Below are 14,047 nucleotides of genomic sequence, written 5' to 3' on the forward strand. Positions count from 1 at the left end.
CCTTATGACCTGTTCTCTATCTATAGTCTGTTCCTGACTTTGGCTTCAATGTTTGCATTAGAAAATCTGTCGGTGTAAACACACCCTAATGGTGCTGATACACCTGAAACACCACGGATGTAAATAAGCACAGGTCAAGTTTGTTTGTGAAGTTATTTTTAACTTTTTTAAGACAATAAAGTTGAAGCGTTTCTAGTTACTTCTAGCTAGATGTTTTAGAACAAAACCAAGTGAGCACGTTTTCCTTGGATCAGTTTCATTGCGAATCCACATTAAATAAAAAAAAACATATCAAGTGATCTGAGTGACTTCAAATGAGACTAGTGCCCAAATATCAAACAATGCCAACCTTGTGAACAGGAGGTGCAAAGTCAAAAATTGCAGCTGAATACACTTGTGCTTCAACTAATGTTTATGAATGCACCTTAGCACAGATATAACAGCAGACGACCTGTATTTGTCATTACTGTTTATAGGGAACAGAAAGGCAAGACCAAAGTGGGCCAAAATTGTATCACTGAATTAAGCAGTGGAAAATATTGCCAGGTCAGACATTGTGAGGACACTTTACCTGACCCGTGTGACCCGACTACATATAACACATTATTTCTATGCATTGTTTGCCTTTATAATAAAAAAATAAACATTGTAATATGATTAGTGTAGGAAATGTTACCTGTCTGGGATTCATGAAGTTCTACTTGTTCTTTATGACTCCAAGCATGAGCTGATTTATCTTGTCTATCTTTCTGTACCCCAAATTTCCCCCCAAATCCTACAGAGTGATCTGATGAGACAAAAGGAACAATAATAAGCAATGGCTTGTTGTTATGTGCAGCCAAATAACAACTAATGCTGTACATGTAAGAAATAAAGAATATAAACCATTGTGTTGTATACAAGTAGTGCATTGTTCATGCCTCTTTATATATACTAGTAAATAGCCTCCATAATACATTGATCACTTCTTGACTAGAGATGAGCGAATCTCGAGCATGCTCGAGTCCATCCGAACCCGAACTTTCGGCATTTGATTAGCGGTGGCTGCTGAAGTTGGATAAAGCCCTAAGGCTATGTGGAAAACATGGATATAGGCATTGGCTGTATCCATGTTTTCCAGACAACCCTAGAGCTTTATCCAACTTCCGCAGCCCCCGCTAATCAAATGCCGATCAATCGGGTTCAGATGGACTTGAACCCGAACCCGGTTCGCTCATCTCTATTCTTGACCCATTGTATCTGCCATGTATAGCTCAACAATCTCACACGTATACATGTATGAAAAAGGAATTTCTGGTTCTAGACTTTCCTTATTATTGCATGTTGGAAGTTATTATTAAATGAGTTTTCTGAGACCTTGCTATTGATAACCAATCCTTAAACCATCAATGCCTATTCTGTAGAGGTCTGACTCCTGGCACCTAACTGAAGAGTAACAATAAGGATGGCATGGCGCTCACTGGTGCGCAAGGGTCAGATGCCCACCAATCACAGAAAGCCCCTTTCAACAAAGGGGAAACAAAAAATATGGCACATAGATATGTATTATTACTGTTTCCTCATAGGAAAAATGCACCTTATGTTGTTATTACTAATTTCCCATCAGACTCTGTGTTATTAATGGTGATCCCATGAGTCTTTTCCCTACAGTTTAACTTAGTGAAGGTTCCAAACCTCACCAAAATACTGTTGTATACAAGTAGCCTAAGGTAGGAAACCAAGGCAGTATAGTCCTTACTCTATAATAAAAAAAAATAGATACAAACTTATTCAGTGAAATATCTCCTATTATCACATATTAACATCACTGTGCTCATACCACTGCCAACTCTCTTATATGCCTTTTGCTATGCCACTGGGGTCCCAATGAGTTGATATAATGTACAGTATATATGATTGCTATATATATATGATCCCCATTTCACTACTATTTACATACACTGAACAGTCACTGGAAGTTCTAAGTCTGTTTCTTGTAAACATAACACATCCTTACAGCTTCTTCTATTACTAACCTTGCTGGGATGAATGCTTCTGTAACTGCTCCTTATGTTCAAATCCGACGGCAGACTGAAAAAAATATAATCACAAAGTGATGTATAAATTATATTCACTGTGTTTAGAATTCTTAGTTTTGGTTCCACAACCAAATCAATGATCCTGATTGGTGACTGTATCCACAATAAATGACCTCATATGAATTGGTGAGTGCCGTCCGATTCTTCTATCCACGTTAATGACAATTATTGCTACAAGAGACTGAGCACCCCAGGGTCAGACGATGTTTGTCCATATTATGTTGGCAGGTGTTCACACTCCGTTTGCACACCACGTGGGATAAGAGTCATGGTGCATAAAACTGTGCCAGGTTTTCACTTCTACCTGCTTCAAATCAATGTATCATCAAGCTGTTCGTGTACCAAGAACTAGAGGGGGCCGGCTACTGTACATTATGCCACCCCACACCATATTCCTGTGTGACGTTCCCTTGTGAACAGGGCCGATTCTAGCTTTTCTGCCGCCTGAGGCGAAAACTGACAAAGCGCCCCCCCCCCCCCCCCCCCCAGAGCAATAGTGTATGGGACACCACTATAGATAACAGTGTGCTCTGAGCGGTGACCAGATTTTTTAACTGTTTTAGCCACTATGGGCCCCCTGGGAGCTTCAAAACAAACAACAATCTACAACTGCTGACCTCAGGAGCCAGAGAAGAGCCATAAAACGGGCTGCTCTGTTAACTCTTTCAGTACTGCAGAATGTAGAGTATTACTGTGCATCACTTACATTCTGCAATACAGAAAGAGTTAACAGCAGAGCAGAACATTACTTTTATGCCTCTTCTCCTGCTCTTGCACTGTGCTGAGGTCAGCTCCGAGTTCGGCAATGCAGAGAAGACATAATATAGCGTCCCCGCTGCTAACTTTTTCTTTTCTACAGTGTGTAAGTGATGCAGAGTATAATAACTCTGCATTATTGAAAGGGTTAACAGCAGGAGACACTATATCTATGTCTTATGTGATGTGAATACCTGCGAATACGAGGCTTCCAGTGCCTCCTCAGCGCTTCTCATGAGGCAACTGACAGGAAACACGGCCGGGCACTGAGCCGTAACTAGTTGTAATGATAAGGACACAGGACGCTGATGCCGCCCCCCTCAAGGGCTGTGTTATCTGCCGCCTGAGGCGAAGACTTCACTTCGCCTCATGGCAGATACGGGCCTGCTTGTGAAGGCCTCTTCATGGTGTTACCAGACCAACCTCCAGTTATTACTGCATCCTGGACTCATCGCTGGAGAGGAAAAACCTCCTTTTCAACCTCCATTGCCATCTTGCTCAGCAACATGACCTTGAATTCTTGGTGTTGCAATTTCAATGTTAAGAAGGAAATGTCCCCCCTGGTCTTACACCTGAGATTACGCAGAGTGCCATAATGTACAGTAGCCGGACACCTCTAGTCTTCATTCTAGGTAACCTAACAGCTTGGCGTTACTCTGATTTGGTCATTGAAACAGTGATATGTCCATTTCTCTAAAGTGTCCCAGGAGCCATTTATCAATAACACAACACCATGTGCATGTTGCTTGTGCTACTGTGACCATAAGGGTCCTTTCACACATACAGCATCTACAGCAAATTTAATGCTGATGATTTTATGCTGTGTTCAATCATTTAGTTACATTGATATCTGCAATATTAAATCTGCATCCCATCCTGTATATGTGAATGGACCCTTAAAGAAGTCCAGCGAAAATTTTTATTAAAGCATTGTATTGCACCCCAAAAGTTATAAAATCACCAATATACACTTATTACGGGAAATGCTTAAAAAGTGCTTTTTTTCCCTGCACTTACTACTGCATCAAGGCTTCACTTCCTGGCTAACATGGTGATGTCACGACTCGTTCCAGCTACTGCCTCTATCTCCCTGCTGCAGGGGGCTCAACCTCCACTCTCCCCAGCTGGAGGACACCACCCCCCGCATGCCCACTTCCCACCCCGCCCGGCGGGACCTGCTCGGAAGTCCCCTGGGTGGCGGCAAATTCAAACAAGCCAGTGCTCAGCACCATCTTTACACTTCCGCTGCTGTATCTCTCCCCCCCACCAGGACTCCACTCCTCACATCCACCTGCTGGTACTCTGCTAGGGATGGAGCGGAGTACCAGCAGGGGGATGTAAGAAGTAAAGTCCGGAGGAGAGAAAGACAGCAGTGGCTGTGGAAAAATGGTGCTGGGCACTGGCCTGTTTGGATTTACCGCCTGAGGGACATTCAAGCAGGTAGAGTGGTGGCAGAGTCCCCTGCAGTGGAGAGATAGAGGCAGTAACGGGGAGATAGAGGCAGTAGCTTGGATGGGTTGGGACATCCCCTTTTTTTCAGGAAGTAAAGCCTTTATGCGCATTTCCCGTAATAAGTGTATATTGGTAACTTGTACAACTTTTGGAGGGCAATACAATACTCTAATAAAAATTTTAGCCGGAATTCTCCTTTAAAAAGAAGCAATAGCCAACTCCCCCCCCCCCCCCTCTTAAAAATAAGATGTAATTATCATGAAGTGCCCTGATTACACACCTCTTTGCAGTTTCTTGATATGCCTTTCTGGTCCCAAGATATGAGGGTTTATAATTTGGCTTACAATTTACATAATAGTCAGATGGGCAGGAATTTGGAAGGTGATGGGAGCTATTAGACAGTCAGGGGGTGTGAATGTTTTACATTGAGCAAAACGTCTTGTGCAAAGCGTCTTGTGCAAAACAAACAAACCATATTGTTTTCTAACATTGGAACCTATGAGCAATATATGCCACTGTATACCTATATAGTAGTATATGCTGGGAAATCCATCCTTGTATACTTCTGATGGAAGGCTCAGATGTGTACCTGTTACATGACATTTACTTTACTTATCTCTTACCTGCTCTATGTATGTAACTTTAGTCATCAATAACTTCTTACTGTGCAGCTGTCCTTTCTCTATCAATAAATAACCATAGGCCCTGTCCACCCTAGCTGTAAATACTTTTGTCTTGTGTCATTGTATTACCTTGTCCACGCGCTCAGTCTGAACCCCAAAACGTCCTCCAAAACCTTTGGAATGATCTGTGTAGATAACAATGAAGCTCTGATTCCACATAGTAGATATACATGATTATCAGCTGGCGGGTGGGAAACAGGTGAGGTTGTAGAATTTCCATAGCAAACAAGTGCTATCTAGTGTGTTCTCATGTGGAGCCGTTCACATTCTTTATCTGTACCTCACAATTATGGCTGCATTTATAGTGCATTTATATGGACCAAAGATCACTTCTGTTTTCCTCCGTGTGTTTATTATTTTATGGTGAATTATCCAATACTTTTAATTGTCTTAAAATGTACAGTATGTGTTCTAGTACAGGTTGTGAAATGAATCCCAAGTTGGTACACAGCTACAATGCACATAAAGCCAAGTAAACACATTAAAGGGGTTATCCAGCGCTACAAAAACATGGCTCTTGTCTCCAGTTTGGGTGGGGTTTTGAAACTCAGTTCCATTGAAGTAAATGGAGCTTAATTGCAAACTGCATCGGAACTGGAGACAACAGTAGGGGGAAAAGTGGCCATGTTTTTGTAGTGCTGGATAACCCCTTTAAGGTTTATATGCACAGACGTATCAAGCTTTGCACCTAGCACTAACCAGCAGGAAGAAACATATTGTAGAAGCATAGAAAACATAGAAAGTTAAAAATATTTGAGCAAGCACTCCCTGTACACAAAAAAGTGCAACTTTTTAACAGTTTGTGCCTTGTGTGCCATATGGGCAGGAAGGGGGTTTAGCATTGTGTGCGGGGAGGCATGTCTTCCCCATATGCTCAATTTATCAATATTTCTGCCTGGATTAGCCAAAGTATAGGCTAAAAACCTACATCGGTTCTGAACTGGCATACATATTTTAGCCAGCTGCCCAGCAGCACACCAAGAAAACTTTTAAATAAGTGTAGTGTAAAAAATGCTGGTTATTGATACATCTGCCCCTAAATGTAAAAATATATATTTTAGCATATACTGCTATGCTTGTGGTACTATGAAAAGTAATCTTCCCCTGCAAATTTCCCCATTAGAGTAACATGGTTTTTGTGTCACAGCCATGGCTGTGTTCCTCTTTAGTTCAGTCCGCACTAAGGTATTGATTGAATGGGGATATACCATTGGTCTTATACCATATACGAGTATGGGGATATAACATTGGTCTTATATAGATATATGCAAGTTGCACATGCAATAAACTGTACAGAGGATCAAACAATTTTTTGGTACAAAAACACAGGGTCTTTGGGGAGAATGTCTTTAAAGGTGGTGTAGTGAAATACCTAGTCACAAGATTTCACAGTTATTTATTATTTATAGAGCTCATTATACACCGAAAAAATTATACCAAATGAAATTCCGTCAAACTGATGTGTGTAATCGTTGTAATCGCGAAGGTGGGGATTTGTTACACTTATTGTGGAGATGCCCGAAATTGCACCGATATTGGAGTAATATTAAAAGTGTGATAGAAGACAAACTAGAGATTGAGATTGGTGAAGATCCCGGACTATATCTGCTATCTGATTTAACAAAATTAGAATATTCTGTTAAAAAAAAAGGTATTGCATAAAGCTCTTTTTGCAGCAAGGATGTGCATCCTACGGAAGTGGAAATCACCACAGGCCTTGGTAGTAGGGGAGTGGAGAAGGGAGATGTATAGAGTTATAATTGCTGAACAAATAAAAGCAAACAAAAGTAAGAAAGTTCAGGAATTTTAAAAAACATAGGGTGTATGGATGAATGAGGAGGGTATTGATATAAGTGATGAATAGGGGAGGGGTGGGAGAAAGGGTGGGAGAGAGGGAGGGAGTGAGGGGAGATTACTTTAAAAATAAATTTAGTTCTTTTTTTATTTATTTTTTTTTTTGTGAAAAGAGGTAAAGCCTAGTGATTTAAGGATTTGGTGATTGTGAACTGGAGACTGGATCGGAGACCCCCGAAAGAGCATAATGATGGGACAAGGGGTGTAGCAGAGATCTGGTCCCGCTTTGGGGGTAAGGAGGACGGGCTGGTAGTGGCCTAGTTGGAGGCGTGGGGTCGAGCGGAATACTATGGGAGGAGCCATGGACCTATGACGCTTGATTACCTAAGAAATTTAAATAATGAGTAAGTTTTAATATCAGTTAATAACTTCCGGTTAAAGCATAATAGGGGTGATACGGAGAGCCCTTGGTTCTTTATATATGGATCGGGGCTTGAAGTGATGCCCTTGAGTCTGGGAGTTTACTATTATTGATATCAGTTAAGGTTCATAACGATAAACTGGAGTGTGATTTAAGGGGGAGTAACAACGGGGTTTAGTGGTTCATTATACGTGCACTTCTGCCTCGGAGTGAAGATCCCCTATATATATGCGTACATGTACTTGTTGTTTTTTAGTTTAATAGTTGTTATAATGAGTATTTCAAGTGACTAGGGGTACCTGGCGTCAGAATGGTGACCTGACTCGACCTTACAACCCTGTGGGTCCATGTCCTTCCGTCCTCCGGCCTGACTTGTGGGGGGATTCTCTCATTAGAGGAGGGTTCTTCTCTTCTGTGCTCTTCTTTCTACTTTTCTGGGGCTGTCTAGGTTACATCATGGGTAAATAACTAGTAGGGGGTAATTAGGGGAATGGGGGGGGGCCCTCCAAAACAGTCTCTGGTAGGTTGTACAATGTTATGGTAATTGAGTATAGGAATAGACCAATGAAAGATCAACTCAATGTCTATGTAATGGGAATCAATGGCAGAGAGAAAATCTGAGAGGATAATGTTTAGAAAGAAAAATGGAAGATATTTAAAGTGTAAATATTTGTGGTTTGGATTTTGCCTCTTTTATATACTTATTTTATTTATTATTTATTTTATTTTTTTTTGGGGGGGGGGGAGGGAGAGGTAATTTTGTTGTAATATATTGTGATATGGCGTTTTTCTTGTCTTGAAATGTAAGTAAAGATAAAATATTTAAATAAAGATTTATAAAAAAAAAAAAAAAAAAAAAAAAAAAAGGTATTGATTGAATGGGACTCCTATATTCTATTCATGAAATTGCACTATTACTTTTTGGCCACAAGATTCCACCACTAATTATTCTCTATATTATTTTTAGCACATTGAGTCTACGGGGGTTAACATTCTCTATATTATTTTTAGCACATTTAGTCTATGGGGGTTAATGTATTTTATGATATTATGTTAAGCAATTGATTAGCAGCCATGTCCCACTCCCACAGCCTATCAGGGACACCTTTTAAAAGGTTCTAACCAATGGGATGTCATGCCTTGTTTTCCAACAATAGGAGACTGGTCCCAGCTTCCTGTATAAAACTCCTTGTCAGTTCCTGGTTGGTTTGTAGCTTAGCAGCTGTAGTGGTAAGTAATGTATGATACAAGCTGTGTCTTTTCTCACAAGTATCTACAACAGTATTATGGCCTGATAAAACCTACAGTGGTAACTGCCACAAAAATGGACTCCATCTGTCTATGTCTGAGGTCACTATTCTCTATTCAAGTTTTCTTCAAGAAGTCCTTCTGCTGACCGGAACAATACCCAGTGTGTTGGTTAAGTTGCAACTAAAGCCGAAGTACCCTATTGACTATTGCCCAATTCCCTCAGGTAATCTTGAAGTATTAGCTCCATCTGGATGCCCTAGCCAGGGGCCCATATTCCTGGATCTGGCACTCTGTGATCTATTCTGGCAAGAGGTTGTATTCTCTGAACCATAAGTACAGGTATCTTCTATCAAAAGTGGACTCTGTGCTTACAAAAATGCACCACATTACAAGGGACATTAGGGATAACAACTTCACCTTTAACAGGCTGGGACCCAGGGAGGGCATATACCACTTCAAGCACTGTGACAAATGCCACAGTGGTACAGCAACGCACTGCCCTCCAAGTTCCACCCCTTGGTTACCACATGTTGGCTTCACTTACCTTGTTGTGATGAATGCTTTTCTACTTGAGCCTTGTAATCATATCCAACGGCAGACTAAAGCAAAATAACATATATGTATATTACGTATAAGAACTACTACTGTTGGCACAATGACTACTAATAAAACAGCCACTTTAAGGCTATGCCAAAAAAGGGGTCAGTGGAGCCTCAGTTGCGAGTCTCAAAACACAGGAATAGCCAGATATCCCTCCAGAGAAGAAAAAACGGTTGCCAAGGGGTGCCCCCCCAGTGGGGAGATCACCAAACCACCCTGATACATAGCCCTTTAAGTCCCACTCGGTTGTGAGTGTTGGAACATAAATAGGGAAATACCACGGGCTATCCTTCGTGGCATTTATGGTGCTATAACAATCACAGTAAAAGAACATAATTTTTGCCGCAAAATCACTAAAAAGAACACTTCTATAAATTTTGCCATTGATAAAATGGAAAGGTGAAACACTACAGGCACAATTTTTACACTGGGGTTTGCATTAAGTACATTTGCATTAAGTATTTAGTCCTCGTTTTGGTCAGTATTTCTAGGCTTACTGCTGGTTTTGGTAAAAAATGCTGACCAAAATTAGCTTTAAATTGAGGACTAAATACTGACCAAAAATTTCTTATGAACCCAGCCATAGACTATGTTATGCTTTGTGCAGTGTCTGAGGGTGCAGTCATCGATTCTGAGAAGTCATGCAATGTATACAATGTGTTTTCTGTAAGCAATTTTGATGGCTCAAAATTCCTGACAGACTCCCTTTAAAGACATTTCTTGCATCTTCAGGATTCCCTCTGACACAAATTTTGCATAGAATTTGTGGGGGTTAAAAAAAGAAAAGACCACAAAAATTAAATGCCTAAAAAACTACCAGCAGTTTTTCCTGCTTTTTTGGCAGTTTTTTGGGGGGGTGTTTTCTCATTTTAGTGTAAATTACTATAGGTGTCTTTATCCAGAATTTCTATCCTGGATGTCTATCAAATAAATGGGGAAAAAAGGCCAATATGCATTTAGACACAATGGGGATGGAGGGGGGATTTATCATAATGCGCCCCTGCTCATCTGATGGGTGTAGCCTCCTCCCGCGCCTGGAAACAGGCATAAACTAACAAAAAATCTACACCTAACTGATCTGATATTGATGATCTATCCTGAGGATAGACCATTAATGCATACGTCCCTAAAAAACCCTTTAAGTAAGTTCAATAGAATCATTATACTGTATAATCTGTGAGAATTACTTACAGAAGGCCAATGTTGAGTCCTGTTAGTTTGCAGAGTGGAACCCATAAAAGCCATACCACTACGGCAAGCAAATATTTTCAGCAATTGTTTATTGTGGCTAAATCCTTATAACTTTTACATGTACCCTGTATTATTGCTCCACCATGCTTTTCCTTACCTTATCACATCTCTCCTTCTGTACACCATATTTCCCCCCAAAACCTTTGGCGGCGTCGATCTGAGAGGAATGCTTTTCTACGTCTGCCCTGTAGTCGTGCCCCAGGGCACTCTGCAATGTGAGGGGATGAGAGGTAAATCACCAGCAGTCATTCTCAATCAGCAGTATTATAGCATAGTAATCTAACTGTACAGACAAGCTCGTGGAACTGTGCTCAGAGATGTCAGAGCTTTAGACTACACTTTAACATACTGCTATTATTATAGTCTAATTTATACATAACATTTCCTTTATTAGTTCACTACTATTAGCTAAAAGGTATAGAACTCCTTCCATCAGTGGTTGGCAATAAATATATAGTGGCATACACAATTGCATTGCATGCCCTTTATACTTGTACCTTTATACCTAGGAAACAGTGATTCTGGCCCTAGTCTCCTGTATACATCATGTTCCCTCCACAGGGATGTTGTACCCACCTGCCAGATAAAAACTGCCAAGACAGACGGTGTAAGTCAACAGAGTGAGGACACTGATCAATGCCCTGGCTGCTTTATCTCATATAACATGGTCTACTACAATGATTTCTATGATATTATGTTATATCTAGCATTTGCCTTAATCAGTATTCCTTCCCTATTAAACCATACTATACAGCCAATGCATCAAACGTTAAAAGCTGCAACATTTTCTTATGTGTAATACTCACTTTACAACATGTACCACAACTTATGCAATTCAAGAGTGCCATGAGTTTTAAGGGACTAAACAGATGAGACACCCAGTACATTGTTCTTTATGGAAAGGTGGCAAGTGGCTACACATACACTGGCAGCGTCTTTAATACTGAACTGGAGGTATAGAAACAGTGAAGAATAATAGGGAATGGCCACTACTTTTTTAAGAACCGGGAAAATGCAACTTATTATTCAAATTAGTGTGCATCAGATGTCGACCTGTCATAAGTGTTTTTAAAGGGTAGCCTATGTAAACCTCCTTTGGGCACTTGAAACCCAGATGTAGCTATGCATATGCCATAATCAGATCTGTCCTCACAGCCGTGTTACTTGTTAATGGTGTCAGACATCAACACAAAGCACAGTAAGAAATTCAGTTGTAAAGATGGGGAAACTTCCATTTGTTAACTTTACTTCCACACTCATATATGAAAAAAGATGCAATATCAGTTATTTTCTCAGTTAGTAAATATTATATGCTGCTACCTACATAGTGATATACAGTAACAATCCACTCTGTGGCAGAAGGTTAGGAGAGCAGCTGCTATTGGAGTCAGAACAGTATGATATGTGACATTGCCATTCCAAGCTTGGACATGGTGTTCTGGAATCCATGCCAGCCCTACTGCATACGGTATAGGTCACTCTGCAATTATGTCTAAACAACGAAAATTCTACGACAATGTTTTTTAAGTCATCCTTGCCCTTGCATAAGGTAATACAAGTAAATGACCTCTAAGTGACAATCATGTTATGTTTATGCAGTTCCATGTATCTTTCTCTCCATATGTTTTTTTAATGTACGGCAGCATCAAAGGGGTTATCCAATGATAAAACCCCCATCTGATCAAAACTTTTAACATGTCTATGTGTTAAAAGGTTTTTAAAGTGACAGTAATGCTTTAATATGTGTACTTGTTCTGGTTAGCGGTATTGAAAGTTTCTACTGCTCCATCTAATTGTACGACGACAGGAAAACAAGGAAATAGCTCATGTTTTCCAGGACTCCCTATGGCGACATTCAACATCTCCAGATGCCGGAAGTCAAATGCCGAGTGTTTGGTTTGGGAGAGCCTTGCCGAACGCCAACACTCAACACTAATTGTTGATGTTACTTGGATTAATTTAAAATGTTCGCCTGCAGGTGATCAATGGGAGAGAAAGCACGAACTGTTTAAAGTGATATTGTCAGCCCTTTGCTCTATGTCGGGTTCCCTGCTCCATTCACAAGCTTAGATGCTGCACATTAGATATACATCTGTATAAAACTTGTCTGTGTATTCTTTCTGCTCTAAAATTGCTTCATTTTATCAGTGGACAGTGTCACCTGGGCGGGGCTTTATGACAGTTGAGCCTTCTCCCTCAGACAGGAGATGGGGCCCAACTGCTGTGAAGCTCCACCCATGTGACACTGTTAACTGATAAAATGAAGCAACAGTAAGGGGGGGGGGTGATGGTATCACTTTAACTTTGCATTACTCTTTTAACTCTGGGTTCACACTGCATTTTTACTATCCGTTTAACGTATACATTTTATGAAAAAAAAGTATGTAAAAATGGATGCAATTGTATGCCATCCATTTGGATCCGTTTTTCCATTGACTTTCATTAAAAAAAAAAATGAATAGAAACGGATGCATTGTTTTTAACATACACAAAAATAAGTTTGACCACGTTTTTCTGTCCGTTAAAAGTAACCAAATAAAAACGGATATGTTAAACAGGAAGAACGTAATGTGAACCCAGCCTTACTGCCTTAGTGAGGGGGCTCTTCTCCACTGAGTGTGTCAGTGGAGAGGAAAGTTTGTCATTTATCTATCACTTTGAGAATTTCTTCCTGTATAGTGAAAGGCCTGGTGGTATATGTTTGTGGATATCTTTCTGCTGGAATGCCCGACATTCTTTTTTACGTCAGATTACAAGGATATTTCTTTATATGAGAGAGAGGCATAAATTAGATAACAGGGTATGGCACATAGGATGCCTTACAATAACCTGCGGCTCCATAAGGAGAATACACCCTGATGAAATATTCACAGTTACAACAACAAAGACTTAGTTCAGAATGACTGTATAGTAATTCATGTGTAGTGTCCTGTTAAGCCTGACACAGATAAATCCACACTTTAAAGATTTCCTGGTAAACCCTATTAGAATTACTTTAAGTAAACGTAAGCTGGTTTCAGCCCAGCTCAGAAACTGAATGCTTTATGACTGACAAGTCGTACACTGTCATTAGGTTACTGAGTTAAATTATTTGATGACGTTTTTTTTAAATTGATAAATGTGTGTACAATAGTAATAATACTTCCAAATTTACCAACAAAGAGAGAGAGAGAGAGAGAGAGAGAGAGGGGGGAGGGGGGGGGTGTAATGCAGATTACCTTGTCCATCCTGTCTCTCTCGGTTCCAAATTCTCCTCCATATCCATATGATGCTTTGGGTCCCTGCTGAAATTCTTTCTGCTTCAGTTGCTCATGTTCTTTAGACACATTACTTCTTAATGCCTTTATGCTTTTCAATAGACAAGAGTAAGGCACGTGTTAGGCCCCGTTCCCACTGAGCAAAGCTAGCGGAATTCCGCGACGGAATTGTCCGCCGCGGAATGCCGTTAGCCTCCCGCTCATAATGGGACTCTATGGGAGGCGCGCGCTCCTGCCCTGTCCGCGCTGAAGAATGAACATGTTCATTCTTCAGCGCGTATAGAGCAGCAGCGCGCGCCTCCCATAGAGTCCCATTATGAGCGGGAGGCTAACGGCATTCCGCGGCGGACAATTCCGTCGCGGAATTCCGCTAGCTTTGCTCAGTGGGAACGGGGCCTTATACAGAAGAGAATCTGCCTATTAGTTACTATTAGCCTTTGCTTAAAAAAACCTAGCATAATAATAATAATATTAATAATAACAATAATAATAATAATTTTTATT

At 40.5% G+C, this 14,047-nt stretch overlaps 1 protein-coding gene across 2 annotated transcripts in view; it reads right to left on the reverse strand.

Annotated features, from left to right (window-relative positions):
* The window catches only part of LOC138799135 (hematopoietic lineage cell-specific protein-like), a 32,698-nt gene that overhangs the window by 9,890 nt on the left and 8,761 nt on the right, over positions 1-14,047 (reverse strand). For both annotated transcript variants that reach the window (XM_069979950.1, XM_069979958.1), the window contains exons 4-9: positions 13,505-13,634; positions 10,384-10,494; positions 8,980-9,034; positions 5,039-5,094; positions 2,016-2,070; positions 677-787 (exon numbers count right to left, since the gene is read on the reverse strand). In XM_069979950.1, the coding sequence (XP_069836051.1) occupies positions 677-787; positions 2,016-2,070; positions 5,039-5,094; positions 8,980-9,034; positions 10,384-10,494; positions 13,505-13,634 (518 nt within the window). The remainder of the gene's footprint in view (positions 1-676; positions 788-2,015; positions 2,071-5,038; positions 5,095-8,979; positions 9,035-10,383; positions 10,495-13,504; positions 13,635-14,047) is intronic.

This window comes from Dendropsophus ebraccatus, chromosome 1 (genome assembly GCF_027789765.1).
Source record: "Dendropsophus ebraccatus isolate aDenEbr1 chromosome 1, aDenEbr1.pat, whole genome shotgun sequence".
Classification (NCBI taxonomy): Eukaryota; Metazoa; Chordata; class Amphibia; order Anura; family Hylidae; genus Dendropsophus; species Dendropsophus ebraccatus.